Genomic DNA, 21,097 nt, shown 5'->3' with positions numbered 1-21,097 from the left:
CAGCAGGAAGTAGTTTAGGGAACTATGCCAAAATTCCCAAAATACTTTTTGTGAATATTTGTTTTCATTTAAGGGGGGGTAGTTATAAATTATTAGTGGTCATAGTCAATCTTTTTTCTGATAGAAAGTGGGGATAATCATGATATGATCAAAAGGTAGATTATCAGTTTTAAATAATTTACATTGGCATGGATGCTTATATATTGATACAAATTCAAAGTTATTTTTGTTATACTGTATATATGTTTCAATTTCTAAGGTACTTTTGTGTATTCATAAAGTTCAAAATTATTTTGGTTATATTTTATATATGGGTTCCTTCTTCATTTAAGTTGTTTTTGTATGTTGATACAAATGCAAAATTATTTTTGTTATACTCTCTACATATTTCTATTTCTGTTTAGGATATTTTTGTATATTGACACAAATTAAGGCTATTTTTGTCATATTGCATTCTACCCCATTTAAGATATTTTTGTATTGTCCCTATTTCAAGGTTACTGTCCTTACACTGTACATCTGTTTCTATTTTGCATAATATATTATCTCCACAGCTTGTTTTTTTTATAATGTGAAGCTTAGTCCTTAAGATATACAGGTTAACAAGAATTACAGGTCAATAGTCAGTCACTCTATCTTGTCAAACTTAGAGTCATTTTATTTAGGATTTCTAGGAGTGCAGAGATATGTCCTAAACAGACATGCAATCTGAAAATACTTCAAATGTCTACAGAGCATGGCATTTAAAATGTTTTAATAACTTAGAATTCTTTTGAAATGAGACACTCTGCTCCTGGCATCACTGTTCTACTCCCAAGAGGATGTATTTCTTTTAGAAAAACTGGCCTACTGGGCAGGAAACTGACCTTATCTTGACTGCTAACTGTAGCATGCTGTCCAATCTGGACAGGCAGGACACAAAGAAAAGCAACTCCCGAAATTTGCCAAGACAGGGTAGGACAGTCCTTCAAATTTTTCTGCTTATGAAAAAGGTCTGTCAGATATTCTAGGTCTATAAGCCCAAGTTGAATACCCCAAAGTTACAGAGAAACTTTGCATGAGTATCCAGGCAGCCAGATGTCTCTGTCACATCTAGAGATTTGGAAGTTGCTTACAATTCACTTCCTGGTTACTATGGTAATATTATATCCTTCTGGGGTCTTTCATGAAAGTTAAAGACTATATAGTTATAGTTTTCCTTAGTTATGATAAAAATTAAGTTAGATATGAAACTTTAGATTCACAAAGACAGGTTAGATGATAGAGCATTTTCTTTAATTTTGCAAAATACAAATAGACTAGATATTGTAACTCTAATTCTTTTTTTTTTTTTTTACCCTTTGGTTTTTTGAGACAGGGTTTTTCTGTTTAACTTTGCACCTTTCCTGGAACTCACTCTGTAGCCCAGGCTGGCCTTGAACTCACAGAGATCCACCTGCCTCTGCCTCCTGAGTGCTGGGATTAAAGGTGTGTGCCACAACTGCCTGGCCGTAACTCTAATTCTTGCTTGATAACTGTTTTGCTATATGTAATTTTAGTATGTTAAAGTTAAAACCTTCTTTTTTGGTTAAACAAAAGGGGGAGATGATGTAGATTATGCTCATTGCTAGTAATAAAGCTGATTGACTCATAGCCAGCAGAAACTATGGGCAGGACAACCAAAATAAGAAGAGAAGAGAAAGGCAGAGTGAGAGAGATGCCAGACAGCCAAGGAGAAGGCAAGACATGTGAAAAATGAGGTAACAAGTCACAAACCACATGGCAAGGCACAGATAAGAAATAGGGGTTAAGAGGTAGTCAGTAATAAGCCTGAGCTACTGGCTGAGTATTTATAATTAATATAAGCCTCTGTATGGCAATTTGGGAAGCAGCTGCTGGGTATTTGGAAGTTGCTGGAAGGACAGAAACTTCCACCTACTTTACTGTGATATTTTCTTTCACTAATTTTTCTTTCTACCTATCTAGTAATTCTATACAGGTTTGGCTAAACATAAATATGTATTTACATTTTGTAATTATTGTAAATTTCAAGTTTATTTCTTTGGTTGTTTCAGGCTAATATATGAAGGCAGAATTTGCTTATAGAGTCAATATTCTTGATCATAGTTAAAGTGTTTACAATTCTAGGAGAGTTTATTCATTGGGGATTTCCTACCATCATATAGTAATTGTCGATTAATACTAACAGCATGTTCCTTTCTTGCTAGCATATATGGGTTTCCTTTACTTTTCGTGCTTTCATGTCTCACATGTTAAATATGATTTAACTTATTTATATACATTTTAATTAAAACATAATTGCACCCTTTCTTTTCTTTTCCTCTTTCTAACTTTTCCTTTTCCCCAAATCTCAAATTGACAGCCTCTTTGATTATTATTATTAAACACACACACACACAACCAAATATAAAATCCAATGTGCTTAGTCAATATTGTTGTTTGTGTGTATATGGTTTCAAGTATCAGGGCTTGAACAATGATAATATCAATAGACATGCTAGTGTGTAAGGGATAAAGTCTCATGGTATTCCACCCTAGAGAAAGAACTGTAGTCAACTGATGACTGAAGAAAGGAAGAGTTAGCCTCCCCCACAGGTGAGCACCATGATTAATTATTGAACTCTCTTTCATTTTTCCTCTTTCTTTCTTTCTTTTTTTTTTATTGAGACACAGGTTTTAGCATGGGCTAGACCAGAACTCAGTTAGAATTCTGGTTGATCTTAAATTTTATTCAATCCTACTGTCTCTGCTGGGCCTATAGGTACAAGCCACAATGCCCAGCTTTTTTATTATTTTTTTTTAATTACAGGAAGAAGTGCTAATTCATTTACCATTTATTATAAGATTAGCTATAAGTTTAGATGCTTCTCATTTGGATGAAAGCATTATATTTTTAATTACCATTGGTTTATTTACAATCAGAAGTAAATGACAAATTTCCTTAACATTTTTCATCAACAGTTGATATGACCATGTGATTTTCTTTGTATATTAACATAGAATACTCTGTATTGAAAAACTTTTTTTTTTGGTTTTTCGAGACAGCGTTTCTCTGTGTAGCTTTGCGCCTTTCCTGGAACTCACTTGTGGCTCACGCCTTTAATCCCAGCACTCGGAAGGCAGAGCCAGGAGGATCTCTGTGAGTTCGAGGCCGGCCTGGGCTACCAAGTGAATTCCAGGAAAAACTTTTAATGGTTTCTGAAACCTTACTTTTTTGGGGTAAATTTTATGGTAACTTGGTGAAATATCATTTTGTATATTGATGGAATTTTTCAATTATTTAATTGAAAATAGTTTCATACTGATTTTCTTTTATTATGTTTACCTACATTTGTGAGTAAACTGCTGAACTATATGACCTGTATCTACTACTTTAGTGTTGATAGTTGTTAGTATTCAAATAACAAGCTTCTGATTTCATTGATTTCTATATTTCACTAATGTTCAAGTATATTTATTTAATGATCTCTTTTTAAAAAGTATTTTTTGAAAATTTAATGCACACCAATTATTGTACAGGGAAAATAATGGTAAACTAATCAAAATTTGGGAGATACTATGAAGAATAATGGTCTTTATTAAAATACCCTACAGTTTGCTTTCTAGAAACTTCAATATCTGCTTCCTACCCAAAATTTACAGCTGCATTCTGTGTGATAAGATTGGCTCTATTTCTCAGGAACAGGATTATTTATGTATGTGTATATCTATTCTTCTTGTATAAACATATAGAAACATGCCAGGTAGTGGTGGTGCACACCTTTAATCCCAGCACTTGACAGGCAAAGCCCGTCGGGTCTCTGTGAGTTTGAGGCCAGCCTGGTCTAGAAAGCAAGATCCGGGACAGGCACCAAATGTAGACAGAGAAACCCTGTCTTGAACCGACCCCCTCCCCCAAAAAAATATTGAGACATTGAAATACACCAACATGTATAGACATACTACAAATAATATACACTTTTATGGACACCTTATCCAACAGCAACAGTATAATTGATATCAATTATGTTAATATGATTATAACAACATTCATGCAATCAGGTGAAGCCAATATTATAAATATTGCTCATTCATTTTCTTAACCCTGTACCTAATCAAAAGATAATGTCAGCACATTCTTAAAATTTTGCATGCTAATGAGTGTGTGATATACTTCAATGTACACGTACATGTATGTACATAAATGTGGATAACAGAATTTGACACAGAGTGTCTTCTTTAATCACATTGCACATTATTGTTTGAGGCAGACCTCTAGCTTAACATGGGACTCAGCAGTTCCTCTCATCTAGCTAAACAGTTGTTCCAGGGATCCATAGTTTCTTTCCTAAAGTACTAATATTAAAGGTGAATAATTATTCCCACTCTGCTTTTTCTCTTTTCATGTAGATTCTGTGAATCTGGACTTCAGTCTTCATATTTCATGGCAAGCACTTTATCCACTGAGCTATTTCTTCAGCCATATCAGGATATTTTTAATAAAATAGATTTACAGAATTTTCTGATAAATTACATTATACATAGTGAAGGGCTTTGTAAAGACATTTTCATTCAAGTATATTGTAAACTTTGGCTTGTAAATTAATAAAAGAAGAATGGGTACAGAGTTTAGGTGTATTTATTTAATTCCTCATTGAGTTAAAGCTAATGACTAAATATTTGCCTCTATTCTTTATAGTCTCAATGATTCCAGAATTAGATTAAAGGGCATATAAGATTTCATTTATTATGATGTTTTCAGACAGTATTCATTTCAAGAATTGAAAATAATTGAGGATCTTGAAGTTAACAGGAAACCAAAGATTCAATCATTAAAAAGTTATCATTCTCAATTATGAACTCTATTGATTTAATTTAATGTGTATCTAAGCAGCTGTGATCTTTACATAGATCTGTAATGCTGATATGTATGTGTATAAGTGTGTTGGTAATGTGTATAAACGGTTAAAATTTCCTCATTTCTTCTTGTTATTCAGTTATACATTAGGTAACTATTTTAGCACATTCAACTGACACACCTTTTCTGGAAACCACACATAAAGAAGTAATAGCATTGATTATAAATAGAGGAATACAATATGTTTAATTGGTAGTGTTAAACAGAGAAAATAAAGCTATGGAGAAAAAACTATGTATTATCTCAAGAAGGGATAGGAGACTATCAATGCACCTTGGTAGACAGGTACATTGTCCAGGGAATTCTGCGCTCTTTATGTTCCTTAACGACAGGATTGGGACAACCAAATACTAAAACAGTATGTTACTATTTATCTACTCATTAGACACAAGTCCTTATGGACATACCAATGTATTGCAGATGAATTATAAATCAATTGTGAAATTACTTTGTGAAAATACAAGCTGAAATTTAACCGTTTCAATAAAAATATCAAAGAAAGTGAGTGGTTTTTTTTTCTTTTCTTTTTTTTTTAGTATGCGAAGTGTAATCTTTCTTCACCTTATAATGTAGAAAAGTAGACTGAACGAAATATAAAGGAGGAGCCTCAGAGAAGCTTGGAGTTGCACATTGTCTGCAACTGTGCCAGTTAATTATTGTCAACCAGTCACAAACTAGAGTCATCTGGATAGTGGTGATGTCAATTGAGGAAGTGTCTCCATCATACAGTCCTTTGGGCATGACTGTGGGGCATTTTATTAATTGCTATATATAAGCCCAGCCCACTGTGGGAGGTGCTATCCCTAAACTGATGGTCCTGGGCTGTATAAAAAGTAGCTGAGCAAGACTGTGGAAACACAATAGGAAGTAAGCAGTTTCCCTTTCTCTGTTTTCATTTTGCCTCTGGGTTCTTAACTTGAGTTCCTGTCCTACCTTCCCTCCACGATGGACTTAAACCTATAATTCAAATAAATAATTCCTTCCCCAAAATGAATTTGGCCAACTCTTTATCATAGCAACAGAGAGCCAAACTTAGTGTCTCAGAACTGCCAGGTTAATTTAAGGCAAAATGAGAAGTGAGAGGAGAGTTGCTGTCTTGGTCAGGAGCTGCCTATTAGTGAAGTTTCTGATGCTGCTAGTATGAGGGTTCAGAATGACTGTTCTAGCTTCTTCCGAACAGCAGCCTGATTCCTAGGCTTCCATCAGTGTGTGCTGGAGAGACTGGTTTCAGAGATGGCTCACATGTTACTAAACAGCCTGCCTACTCTGCTTCCAGTGGGGTATGGTGGAATGACTGGTTTTAGAGATGACTTACATGTTATTGTAGCAATGACACTAGAGCTGCCTTGTCCTTTTACAGATGTGCATCTATCAATATATCCAAATAGCTACCCCCAAATTCGTTTTGGAGACTTTGTAGAGGGCCGTATAGAGCTTCTATTATTCTTGCACAATATATTCTAAAAAACATCCATCAGCCACTCCACCACAATGAATCCCAACAAAACAAACAAAGAATATTTACCTTGTATGCTACTATTCTCATTTTCAGAATACATTGAATATTTAAAACATAGGCTACCATTTTCCCTGGCTTTTCATTGATACATAATGTTAGATGTAGGAGAGGCTTCTATTTGAGCATCTAAATTCTATTTACCTAAATTATTCCTAATTTCACTTTGCTTTCATTAGAGAAAATGATGTGTTCATAAAAATGTGCAATTGCTAACTTTTTTTTTGCAAATGTTTAGATGTTGTAGTACATAGCATTTGGGTATAATGATGCATATAATATAAATTTTTATATAGATCACACAAATCTGAGGCCCAGAACACTCTAATTCTGTGACCAAGCCACATTTATGTGTTATCTAAAAATTATAGTGATAATAATAATGATTTTTATACTGATTTATTGAGAATATACTTCAAAATAAACCACTGAGTGCTGTACATAATGATAGAAGACACTCTGTTTGAGCTCTCATTCACCTCTTCTGGTATCAGCAACTCAATATTCCCTTTGGTGATTTAAACCTTCTCGAACTTACATAATTTGACAGTACAATCAAGGTACCCAGAACATTCTGGTTTGGTGACAGCATATAAATCAAGAAATGACAAAATGCTCTCCAGGATATCTGAATCTCAAGCAGGAGAGATGTAAACAGAGTCATCCTTGTTGTTGTATGCAGAGACTATTCATCATTGCTAATCATTTTTTACAGGGAATCTTACTCTTTTATTTATCTCATAAACTAGAATTTCATAATTTTACTTCCTGTGAGGTTTGTTAATTTGTTCCATAGGTTCCCTTTTTCCCCAAGTTAGTCATTTATTTTCTATTGATTACAATTAAAGTATGTTAGCAAAACAATAGAAGGTAAATCAGATAGAGCTCTGGAAACTTTCAAACTCATGGACAATTCCACCTCACACACACACAAACACAAAAAATGTAGATTTATGTGTTCTTCAACTAATCTGATGCTTTAATTGATATTTTAGAAATGAGAAATACTGGTGAGGGATAAGTATGGCAACATGTAATTTTCAATAAGTTCGTTTTATCTCTAACCTTGAATAAAGCTAATTCAGAAGGTCTTGGCAAAGAATTTAATTCCAGGACAATATCTTGCAAAATTAAAAAAACAAAAATGGCTCTAATAAATTAGTCATTTTCTGCTTTACATGCTTCTAAAATTATATATGCATAGAAAGAACACTAGTCTAACAAAACAATTTGTTGGTTTCTAATGTATTGGGATGTACATTTTTAAAAGCATTTTTAGTAGCAATTATGTTCAAATGAACAACAGTTTGAGATGGAACATACTCCTAATTTCCTCACTGAACTGGTTCCTGCTACTTTTCAGATTACCATCTGCACTGCTAACACTACTTCTGCATAGCACTAGTTCACTTTGTGCAGTATAAAAATGAAAAATTCATAAATTATGTAGAATAATGTTCACAGATATATGCATGCATACAAGCTACTTAAAAGTACACACTAAATTATTCAAACACCCCAAATGTGTTCACACTAGCCATACTACATCATGGTATTTCTGACACAATTTTGTCTTTTATCTGTGAACATGCAACACAAGGAATGTTAATGTCTGTAGTGAATACAGTGCAAGCATACTGTAACATTGACATGCAATTTTTGACAGAAATAGTAAGAAATCATGAAAATGTCACTTAATATTTTTTATACAGCCAATTTTATTTGTACTAATATCATACTTCAACACATAGCTACTTTTAGCATTCTGTCTTTTAGTTTGTTCTGGTCCTTTAGTAATCAATCTTCTCATGATTTAGCACCAGGTTCTTAGAATATAACTAAATGAAATATCACCGTTCTCTGCATTATATTTGTTATTAGCTTCTCCAAAGACTGTAATACCCAAAGCTCTATTGATGCTATCATTCCTTTGAGTGAAGCTTCTTGTCCAGTGATCTGAGTTGCTCTGATTTGTCTCACAATTTTTCACATTACATCAAAGGCATTTTTTCCTTGTAGTTCTTATTTTTAATGAGATTTTGGTACTTCCTCTAGATGGTGAGTTCCTAGGTGTTGGAGGAAATGTTTTATTCATCTTTATTTCTTATCAGCATTTTCCCAAGAGTTTTTCACAGAACAGGTTCTTAATGTATGTTGAGCCATTGATCAGCCTGCCAGTGCTGACTTGAAGAAGGAGTTGAAGTTCTCTAATCCCTAGGGTCCTTTATGGTTCTTACAATCTTGGACAAGAACTACAAAGTGAAATTACTACTGTTTTAAAAGACAATAGATAGAATGGGCTGCAGCCTGTCCTTCCTTTTTTAGTAGATATACCTACATGTTCAGCATTCAGTCCTGAAATGACATAAAATACTATACAAATATTTTGAAACAAGCTGGGGACATGCTTACTCTATTATGTACAATTGCTTAGAGAAGAACAAATAGTCACTATTTTTTTCCTGAGTAGTTTTAAGTATCACCTAATTTTCATCTTTGTATTTCACTGAAGATTTGTTTGTTCACATGTGGAAAACGGAAAGCAACTTAAATATAGTATGGTACACTTTAAATAAGCTATCTGGATGAGAGTAAGGCCACAGAGAGACCTAATATTTCCTAATGGTGTTATACTGTAGACAATCACACAGGTGTGGGTTCCTATAACCTTTTAATTTGTACCAATTACATATGTAACAGTCAAAATGACAATGTTATGACAGTGATGCAATCATGCAATTTCTTCTCAGCAGAGGACAGATGCACACAGAAAAGTTACATATAGGCTGTGTTTAATGCATTAGCAAGCTGAGTTTTCCTTTTGAATATGAATACATATGGATGTAACATGATCCACATCACATGAAAAGAGTATCTTATCTTATTTTTGCTTTACTGGAAATTTGTACTTATATTTCTACTTAGAATCACCCCATGTAAGAGTAAATTTCCTAAACATGAATGGCATATGTCAGCCTTCCATCATAATTTGTTAACATTATTATGTTAACTGATGATTCAATGTCTGCACTATTTAGCACTTCTAATAAAACTGTCTTCCCTTTAAATAACTACAGTAAAGCAAACACTTCTTTTTTATTTTTATTTATTTATTTATTTTATTTTATTTTTTTCCTGGAGTCATTAGCCCACTTTCTTTCCTGGGAGTGCCTTTTTTTTTTTTTTTAATTTTTATTTTGCAATACAATTCAGTTCTACATATCAGCCACAGATTCCCTTGTTCTTCCCCCTCCCGCCCCCCTCACCTTCCCCCCAGCCCACCCCCCATTCCCATCTCCTCCAGGGCAAAGCCTTCCCCAAAGACTGAGATCAACCTGGTAGACTCAGTCCAGGTAGGTCCAGTCCCCTCCTCCCAGGCCGAGCCAAGGGACCCTGCATAGGCCCCAGGTTTCAAACAGCCGACTCATGCAGTGAGCACAGGACCTGGTCCCACTGCCTGGATGCCTCCCAAACAGATCAGGCCAATCAACTCTCTCACCCACTCAGAGGACCTGATCCAGTTGGTGACCCCTCAGCCATTGGTTCATAGTTCATGTGTTTCCGTTCGTTTGGCTATTTGTCTCTGTGCTTTATTCAACCTTGGTCTCAACAATTCTCGCTCATATAAACCCTCCTCATTCTCGCTAATTGGACTCTCAGAGATCGACCCAGGGCCTAGTCATGGATCTCTGCATCCAGATCCCTCAGTAGTTAGATGAGGTTTCTAGCACGACAATTAGGGTGTTTGGCCATCCCATCACCAGAGTAGGTCAGTTCGGACTGTCTCTCGACCATTGCCAGCAGTCTGTTGTGGGGGTATCTTTGTGGATTTCTGTGGGCCTCTCTAGCACTTTGCTTCTTCTTATTCTCATGTGGTCTTCATTTACCATGGTCTCCTATTCCTTGTTCTCCATCTCTGTTGTTGATCCAGCTGGGATCTCCCTCTCCCCCAAGCTCTCTTTCCCTCGACACTCGCCCTTCACTACCCCCCTCATGTCCAGGCTGTTCATGTAGATCTCATTCCATTTCTCTGTCATTGGGCGATCCCCGTGTCTTTCTTGGGGTCCTGTTTTCCAGGTAGCCTCCCTGGTGATGTGGGTAGCAGTCCAGTCATCCTTGTTCCACATCTAGTATCCTCCTATGAGTGAGTACATACCATGTTTGTCTTTCTGAGTCTGGGATACCTCACTCAGGATGATTTTTTCTAGATCCATTCATTTGTCTGCAAACCTCATGATGTCATTGTTTTTCTCTGCTGAGTAGTATTCCATTGTGTATATGTAACACATTTTGGCAAACACTTCTTTTTTATATATCAAGGACAATAGGGTTAGCAATCAGAACCCACATGGTGAGAAGGGAGAGCAAGATTCAAAAACTAACTTCTGATCTGTACACTGTATAGCCACTTTGTGCAAGTATACATGGACTTGTATGTGCACAAATATGCACAAGTGTAAACACAAACACACACTAAATAAATGTGAAACAAAATGAACAACATTTGTGAAGTCATACAATCAAGATCATAATTATGAAGACTCATCACATTCTACAACCATCTGGACGTTCTTGTTCCCTACTTCCTCAGAAGACTGTTGTTTCTCTGTAGATACAAGCTGAAGGAATGTTTACAGTCTGAAAATTAACTGATATCTTAATAAAAATACAATTTTTCTTCCACAAAGCCATTTTCCATGAGTTTGAAAGTTTCCAATGCTCTATCTGATTTATCTTCTATTGTTTTGCTAACATGCTTTAATTGTAATCAATAGAAAATAAATGACTAACTTAGGGAAAAAAGGGAACCTATGGCACAAATTAACAAACCTCACAGAAAGTAAAATTATAAAATTCTAGTTTATGAGATAAATAAAAGAGTAAGATTCCTGTAAAAAATGATTAGCAGTGATGAATAGTCTCTGGATACAACAACAAGGATGAGTCTGTTTACATCTCTCCTGCTTAAGATTCAGATATTTTGAAGAGCATTTTGTCATTTCTTGATTTATATGCTGTCACCAAACCAGAATGTTCTGGGTACCTTGACTTTACTGTCAAATTATGTTGAACCAAGTTCAGGCATGAAGCAATTTTAGTGCCAGTTCTTTGCTTGCAAAACTCTAGCTAATACCATTAAACACATAACTCCCTATGTAAATTCTGTCTTCATGAACTCCTAATCTTAGTTTTATGATACAAGATTCAAGGATCAGCCAACTAACTGTTTATGTTTAGGTCCTGTGATGCTTTAAGGTCATTGTCCCTTGAGAAAATGAGGGGCATTCAAGCACTATGTGCCTCCTACCTGTTTACTAGGGAGCATGGCCAACAGCCAAGCATTGGTTTCAGTTAATCAGTGCAACATTCCAAGTCTGAGAGAAACGCTGTGATACCATGTATGTAATCAGAATGACTCTGCTTCTTATTGTTTACTCAAGAAATGTAATGTGACCCTCAAAATGTAACTCATATATTGTCTAGAGTTTTCTGAGAGAAAAAGAGTTTTCAAGATTCAGTAATAAAGAAAGTTACCATCAGAACGTGTGTGCTCCTTTCCTACACCTCAGATAGAAAAAGTTTATTTCTCACTGACATTGTGGATTTTTTTCCTACAGTAGACACAGTCTTGGAGCAGGCTCTCCAAAGACTCAAACAGATAAACCTGAAGACACAGGCAATCATACCAAATTAGTCATTTTAAACTGCTTGAGACAAGCCTATCTCTCTGTGAGAAAACAACGTAAGATTGCTGTTAACTTCCAACTCATCTTCCATACATTTTAGAAAAGGAAACAGGTGAAAAACAGTGGACAGGCATGTCCTTTCACTGGTAAAAGTCATATGACCTTGACCTACGTAGCCTTTGGCATGCCTATCCCTTTTGGAGATCAATCTTGGAACATATTTCGTCTATCCTAACACCAGTGACTATCCATTTAAGCCTGTTTTGCCTTCTCTTTCCTTTAATTATACCATTACTATTACCTCATTTCACATAAAGTTTTGAAAAATGCAATGATTTCTCAGGAAAATTTCAACAATATAATCTATAAGGAATTAATAGTGAAAATAAAATTAAGATAAAAAATACCAATCAACTCTTTAGATGTTCACAAATACCCTTGTTCATTGTGGCACGAAATAATGGTAAGTGTTAGTATGATTTCATCCCTTTTAATACTCTCAGCCACTGGAAAAGACTGCGATCCCCCTCATTAAATTAAATAATTTAAGTAGAAGTACAATTATCATCAATATCTGCTCTATGCTTATTGTGAGCATGAACGTGAGGGTTTGTCTTTATTAAATTGATTAATGTGGAAAGACTCAGATCTCTAGGTCTTTGGAGGAACTCCTAAATTGTGTAAGAGTGAAGAAACATTTCCTATCCATATTCTACAATTTTAGGAAATTGCACAAGGTTATACCTCTAGATGAAGAGTTACAGGCACTTAATGGTTACTGAAAGAGAAAATTAGTCTTCTCTAGGGACAAGCCTTTTGATAGATTACCTAATCACACATCATCAACCCTAAATACATGTACATATGAGAAACACTAAATAAACACAGTAGGCTGTATTTGTAAATTTATATGTGTGTATATGATATATATCACAATTAATTGTGAATGAGAGGCATAAAAGAGTGAAGAATCCAAGCCAAGCACTGATAAGAAGCAATTGAGCATGCATACATTTGTTCACTTTCTAAGTTTGACTATTAATATGACATAGTCAACTGTTTATATTCCCACTGCCATGATGGACTGTAACATGGAACTGTGAGAAAAATAAACTCTTGTCTTTAAGATGATTGTTGTAAGGATATTTTATCACAGAAAAGTAAATTAAACTAGAACAGCCATTGAATGAGGAAATATATTACATACTTAAAATTAAACACAATGTCCATAATTTCTCAAGCATATTTTGCCTACTATGTTCATCCAAAGCTACACAGATCATTCATCACATTCAGACAAACACATGCATACATGCTAACACACTAGCAGATCTCAGATGGGAGGGTGTAGATAGTTTGAATTGCTTACATATCATAATTGTATTATATTTCATTAGATTATTTCATAGCAATGTGTTTATTCTAATTTTAAGAATGGTAATTTAAATTAACTGCATGCATACATAAGGTATTGCTTTATTTTTACAACTAGAAACAATAAAGTTAATAAGCACAAGCTGCCCACAGAGATCAATTTGAAAGATTACTTATTTAATTAATATGCAATTAATTAATTAATTAATCCCTACACTGAATTAGTAGAGATGCTATGTGGTTCTTATCCTGTTGAGAGTTTTATACTATGGCCTTGCATAGAAAGAAAGTAGCAGTTTATTTGTTACAAATCAGAAAAGACCACTATACAGAAGTATGCGTGTGAACACAAGAATACTGATGAGAATAGTAGGAAAGGGGGAGCAACAATCCTTTACCTTACAGGGCTGTTAGAAGAATCCGGGTCATGAGCTGCTACAGTGCCAATGATATTCCCCACCTGTGTAGCTTCTGACACCTCCATTGGGTACAAGGGTGAGGAAAACTCAGGGGGCTCATCCACATCTTCCACGATTATCTTTACGGTTGTTGTGTCACTGAAGGGACCCAAACTTAGGAAGCGGGGATCAGCATCACGATTTGCAGCTTCTATGCGCAGCGTATAACTTGTTTTGGATTCAAAATCGAGTTCCTGTAAAGGAAGTTATTGGGGAAATTAAATTGCCAATTAGATAGTCAGCAAAGCAAGCCTTTTCATTTATGAATGTCAATAACCGTAGAGGAGACTCTGTCATGAAAATGCACCATCAGCATTCAAACACAATAAGAGTTTATGCCAATCAGAGTTTTTGTTAGTTTTCTGGCTCAGACTATGGTAGTGCTTTTGAGCTGACTTAATCCACTCTACTGCCATGCACATCTGGGGCAGACACAAGTCTTTATAACATTATCTAAAAGAATATGGTCTGATTTAAAATATTTTCCAACAGGGCACTAGTTCAATATTCTTAACTCATACACTCCATCTACCTTACTTAGGAATATATGCTAAAATTTAAAGAAAAATCCTGTGTCCACTCAATCTCTCATTTAAAAAATAAGTGGCTTTGGAGGCTGTGCTCATATTTAGAGTACTCAGGTGCTCTAAATGTAGATTTAATGGGAGTGGAAGTATATCGATGTTTCTCAGATTTATTCTACAGCCTTTATGTAAAGCACTGCTCCTTTCTATAAAGCACTCACCAACACTGCTTTCTTTAACAGCTCATTGCTAAACAATAAAGCTCTCTATTTATATGTCTAATACTTATATTTCAGAATTTTAAATTTGTATGTGATTTCCTAAGAAGACTAATGATGTTAAAATGTTATTTAAAAGCATTCACTGGAAGCTTGCTTACAAAAATTAAATATTGCACTAAAAAAAGCAACACTCGTGAAAAGTGATCGCTTTTCATAGGTTCTGTTCTCAGTCTCTTCACTGAAAAAAAATCACAAATCCTCTACATATAATGATGCAAAACAGAAAGACTTTAATAATAAAGAACACAATAGATATATGGCCAATTCCAAGGGACATTTTACTTAGTAGAAGTATTTAACAAGAAATACATTGAAAATTTAATAGTGGTATTTGGAATGCAAATCTTACTAATGTTCTTACAGGCATATGTATGCACATATGTGGGTGTTAAGATAATCCAATTCATCTCAAAAAGGGTATAAAATCAACTAAAATGTATTCTAAATAATTTACATAGTATAGAATACATTAGCATATATTAGATGTAAAAACATACTATATCCTATATATCCTATATAATATATAATAGTTATGTATATAGTACCTATAGTATAAACTATATTTTATGTATACTATAAATGAAATAATATATTTTATTATTATGTAATATATGATATGGTATAATATTATATTATTTTATTCTATAAATATAAAATACACATATATTTATATGTATATTATGTATACTCTAGTAGCTGTAGTACAAACTATACTTTACATATATGTACCAGCACTCTTATACACATATTCATATCACATATACACACTATACAACATTTATTGCCCAATGAGATTTTGCTGTTCCTCTTTTGCAATAAAAAAGAAAAAATATATAAATTGACACACAAAATTGGTTCATTTCCTAACCTAGACAAATCTTAGTGACACACTTATATATGTCTTATGTGATAGTTGCTACCCAGATTGTTTGGTCCCATACTCTTATTCTCAGTACTCATTTTGCTTTAAGTTTAGAAAAGAAGTCCAACTAATTCTCACCAAATTGGAGCAAAAATACCAAATTAAAACATTGATATTGCACACAAACGACCTAAAAATCAAATTAGACCTTTGACCCAGATGATCCTATAACCCAAATGGAACACAAGGAAAGAAACACAATGACGTATATTTTGTTCTTGATCACAAGCAAAGCAAAACAAAACTAACTGTGTTAACAGCTCCATGGAGGAGATTTAATAGTGTGAATCAAATTGGAGTTTCCATACAAATTGCTGGATAAATAGTGACACATATCTTGGTAGAAATTCTTCAGTATTTTAATGAGATAATTTCATGTTTAAGTTTTTCATTATTATTTTTATTGTGGGCACTATATGTTTCTAAACTCATACAAAGGTATACCTGTGGAAATGAGAGGACAATTTTGTGGAGTCAGTTATCTCGTTCCACCTTTATGTGGGATCCTGAGATCAACCAAATATTCCATGCTTTCTATGAAAGGACTATCACAGAACTGAGGCATCTCCTGAGACCCTGCATATTTGTCTATAATTTACGAGCATATACAGAGACTCATGATTTTCCTGCTCCTACTATGAGGATTTGATTTACAATATTCAGGATATGTACAAGCACATGTCTTTTTAGGAAGTCCATCAGGTAATTCTGATACAAATTCTCATTTAGAAACTTCACAAAGGTACTGAAATCTTCCTGAACTTACACTTAAAATCCAATGATTGTTAGTAAGGGTGCCAAGAAGAGAGCAGAGAATCTGTATTCACCTGAAAGCATTTTCACACAGACCTTGACAGACAATGAACATTTTGTATATAACCCAAACCATAAGAGAAAGGTTCTTATCCAATATTATGTTTATATTAAACAGGGAAGGTTATGGTTGCATTTCTAATCTCTTTGCAAACCAGCGCAAACTCTAAACTACCTTCAAGATATTCAGTCAGGCTTTCAACATTACCAAAAGTTAAAACAAGTACTTCTGTGTTCAAGAAAAAGTTTGTCTCATGTAAAAAAAATTTTTTTAAATTAACTATGAAAGTGAATGCAATTTTTTGTACTAACATATTGTAAACATATCTTGAAGGCAGCAAGAAGAATTATAGAATCTGGATGTTATAAATTAATATAAAAACAGCAGTATGTATGAAGATAATCTGTCTAGAAGCATTATGAAAATAGAATCATCAAAGAATTTATGCAAAATACTATAAATCAAAACTCAAAGAATTGGTACATAAAAGATAGTTGCCGAATATGTCAAAATAAGTCATGAATCCATTGTTCAAAAGAGGAAGTGTATTATAAAATTATATAGTATTACGTAACAACTTGAACATATTTTAGAAATGACATTTTAATTGATTTTTTCTTCCTCATTATTGTTATGCTATGCAGGAAATACATTTAAAACTATTATATTTGTTTCTCAGAATAATCTTTTACAAAGTGGTAATGATAACTGAAAAAGGCTCAGGAGAAAAAAGATGGACATAGAGACAGATGGACAGAGTCTGACCTTGTTCTCTTTAATGTCTGAGACACATAAGAATGGGAATCATATAACAAACCAGTATCACATAGATGCTTCAAATATATAAGTGTACAAGTAAGATTAATGAGCCTGGGATTCCCTGAATCATGAAGATCACAATTAGTGAAGTCACAAAGCCATCATGGGAACTACAGCTGCCACTTCATCACCTGTGAATGGATTCTGATGTCAGAAACAGAAACAAAGGCAGAATTTTCAAATTTACTATCAGCAAGGATGAAAAAAATCAGCATTAAAATAAAGTTTTATATATACATAAATATGGCCAGAGTCAGCTGGTTTCCTACATGGAGCCAGACAATAAACCTCAGACTTTGCAGGCTGTGTGTTCCCGCCACATGTGAAGGGACAGGCATCATCTCACATCAGCGATTCCACAAAGAAGAACACTGGTTCAAAGTCTCTGTAATTTCTATGTATCCCAATGTATCCTTGTTTCCCAATGACTTAAAATCCTAAAATATTGTGACCCATGATTTTATGAAAAACAAGTACAGTGGTTTTCAAACCACTGAATAAAAAATCCACAAATGACAAGACTAACATTCAAGGCTGTCCACAACAACCACATGTATACTCTTTTTATACTAACTGATAACTTCTCTTCCTTCCAAACATTTCACTATAATTAAAATGAACTGAGCAGGAGCAGGGGAAGGAGGGGGAACTGTGGTTGGTATATAAAATGGAAAAAAAAGAACATTTAAATAAAAAGAAAAAAGAAAAAATGAGCTGTGCACATAGAAAGCACACATGCCACTTGCTGGTCCTCTTTCTCCTGTAACTTCATTTTTTACATTTATGGAAATTGTTTTGGAGACCATTATCTTCTGTATGGACATGCCTATAATCTCCTTGCATAAGAAATAATAGACTTTTATATCAAGAAACATTCATGGCCAAATAATTTTGTTCATATTTTTCTTTAAGATGTATTAGAATTTTTGAAATTATGTGTATGCATGTGTATCTGTGTGGGGGTATGTGCATTTGAATGCAGTCATCCAAGGAGGCTTAGAAGAGAACCTCAGATTTTCTGAAGCTGGAATTACAGGCAGGTGTGAGTGATCCAGTCCTCTCCTACAGTAGTGCATGCTCTGAACCTCTGTGTCATCTCTCAAGCCTCTTTGTTCGTATCTTTAAAACACATTTAAGTAAATGTGAAGCTAGCATTTGTTTTGGGTTGATTATTTATGCTCTTTCAAATTGTCATGCTGATGTCTTAACTACCTCTATGGCATTGGGAGGTTAGCATTGATGAGGTTTTGAGGGGGATAGCCTTTCCTCAACCTGCCTGTAAGAAGGAGCTTCCACACACTCCATGCTCTATCTGCCATATGAAGGCACTCTGAGCAGAATCATCTCAGAGCTAGGAAGAAGGTCATCAACAGTAATTGATTCTGCATTGACTATGGACTGCCTAGGTTCTAATTTCACAATAGATTTTTATTGATTAAACAGAACCCTTTGTTATTTCATTATAGAAGCTTTAAAGGGAATGTATAGTCTTTTTAAGAGTTGTGAATACTAAATATTAAAGAGTTTTAGAGAAAGTTCCAAAAGTCCATAATTAAAAGGCAGAAATACTCTATGAACTCATGGCCACATAGGCTCCCCATCAATTCCCTTTCTGCTGTAACAGACAGGATTTCTTCAAAATTTCAGAGTAACCTTGTATTGTATATTATCATGTCTAGGACACCTGCACACTTCACTAACAATAAAGATTTTTATAAATTTGGAAGACTACAAAAGTTATCAATAGAGGATGGCAGCAGTTACACATTTATTAGTTCCTGTCCTTTCTGTGAAAAACAGATGCATCACAGATGAACAAGATCGCCATTGCCTCAATGGCATATACAATTAAATCACAGCTGAGATGAAGTTTTAATAAATTCATGTTTAAAAAGGAAAGAAAGGTAATAAATATCAGTTCCACAGCTTTTCATTTCTGCTTCCTCTCATATCTAAGTCCATGTAGGACAAAGATATATTCTATTCATTCACAAAACAATAAAAGTAATGGAGCCAAGCACGCTTTTTGCCAATTTATCAACATACCAACATTTGCTTTTAAAGTATTTCATAAAGTAATTACACCACATTTTTCTGTTCAGTCCACCTTGGCTCCTTTTCTATAACCAAACACATTCTCATTCTGTTCAGTGATCTCCTTTAAGTCTTGCACCTTTGGCCAAAGCATTTGGTAATAAATTAGGAATGTATCCAAGTTAAGTCTTTCATTCTGTTCTATTAAGTATAACACCATGGTGCCAATAGGGCATACTAATGTGTGTATGATGTGTGTATGTGTGTGTGTGTGTTATTTTATGTTTAATATTGATTTGCTATAAAATATGTCTGGTTCCTTGCCTTTAAAAACATTCCACTGAAGGGCTGGAGAGATGGCTCAGTGTTTAAAAGCAATTGCTGTTCTTCCAGAAGTCCCAAGTTTAATTCTGAGCACACATATCAGATAGCTCACAACCATCTATAACTCCAGTTCCCAGTGATCTGACATGTCTTCTGGCAGATACGTGCACATATCATACAAAGACATGCCATAGAAATAGACACATACACATAAATATAAAATAAAATTTAAAAAGAACTCTACTCTGACTTGATCTGTTTTGTAGCAGACATAAATCTTGTCTTCCACTACCCTTCCTTCTTGATTTGATGCTTATCAAACTTATTATTTCTAAGTTAATGTCTGTTATTAAGACAATGTCAATAGGCAAAATAGCCTGTAATAAAACTCTCCTTTAAAGATAATTTTACTCTAAATATACTGACTTCCTTGAACCTTCCAGGTGATCTACAACCATGGAGAAAGCATGCCTGCATAAAATAATTCTGTACATATAATATAATAATTAAGCTATTTCCCCAGTAGATTCTAAAAGCCAAACACAACCTATTTATTATGCACAACTGCACTCTTGCCATTTCTTGTTGTTCCCTGGGTTGTGACCAAGAAGGTCTTAATGTTCTCTTCAGCTTTGGTAAATTTAGACAGTCTGCTTTTGGCCTCTTTTTCCTAAGAACATTTTCTTTAGAAATCATTTCATGTAAATTGTTTCTCTGTTCCTTTGAGATTTAAACCTTTTTAAAAGCTTTTAGTCATTTTTTTCACAACCCAGGGTTATCTCCTTCTATGACCAAAGAGCAAACACAATGAAATGCAGCCACCAAGATGAGACAACCTCTTATATCCAGTCAAGGGAGGGATTGGTGACTAGATTTAAGGGTCCCTTTCATAGTGTAAAACTATCTGTTGTCATAAAGAAGCAAGAATGGCTATAAGCAAACACTAATGAGCCATGATTTCTCATTTTTAAATTCAGTTTATAAAAAAAGTTTGTGTTAATAAACGTATTCAGATCTCAGTTTTATGTAGCATCTTTGATTTTTTTCTCTCTCTTATAGCAATTGTCTTGAATTAAAGCCCGTCTTGTCTGATTAATTTTGTCCAGTGTTATTTTTTTGTGTGACAACTACAAGTAATTTTGGAAAAATGAGGGTTTTTCTTGACATTATTTTGAATCATGAAACCTACACTAAGCTATGAACAGAAGTAATTCATTATAGGAAGGTAGTGAGGATAATATATAGGGAATACATTCTGGTTTTATTTTGATGTACACTCTTGATTATGTCACAGAGGTTCATAAGTTGAGGATGAAAAGAGGTGTCTGGTACAGCCTGCTTTGTGAGAGGATCGACTTTTTCATGCCCATCTTAGTAGTTTTAAGACAGGATAATAAAATAGTAACCATAGATATCTACAGTAGATGACCATTATCTTGGATACCAT

General features: G+C 34.3%; 1 protein-coding gene across 2 annotated transcripts in view; it reads right to left on the bottom strand.

Annotated features, from left to right (window-relative positions):
* Cdh7 (cadherin 7) overlaps positions 1 to 21,097 on the bottom strand; it is a 135,328-nt gene that overhangs the window by 39,107 nt on the left and 75,124 nt on the right. For both annotated transcript variants that reach the window (XM_059280437.1, XM_059280438.1), the window contains exon 6: positions 13,873 to 14,126. In XM_059280437.1, coding sequence (XP_059136420.1) covers positions 13,873 to 14,126 — 254 coding nt within the window. The remainder of the gene's footprint in view (positions 1 to 13,872; positions 14,127 to 21,097) is intronic.

The sequence above is a fragment of the Peromyscus eremicus genome, chromosome 15 (genome assembly GCF_949786415.1).
Source record: "Peromyscus eremicus chromosome 15, PerEre_H2_v1, whole genome shotgun sequence".
NCBI lineage: Eukaryota > Metazoa > Chordata > Mammalia > Rodentia > Cricetidae > Peromyscus > Peromyscus eremicus.
The sequence above is the reverse complement of the archived record's forward strand: the minus strand, read 5'-3'. Positions and strand labels throughout refer to the sequence as shown.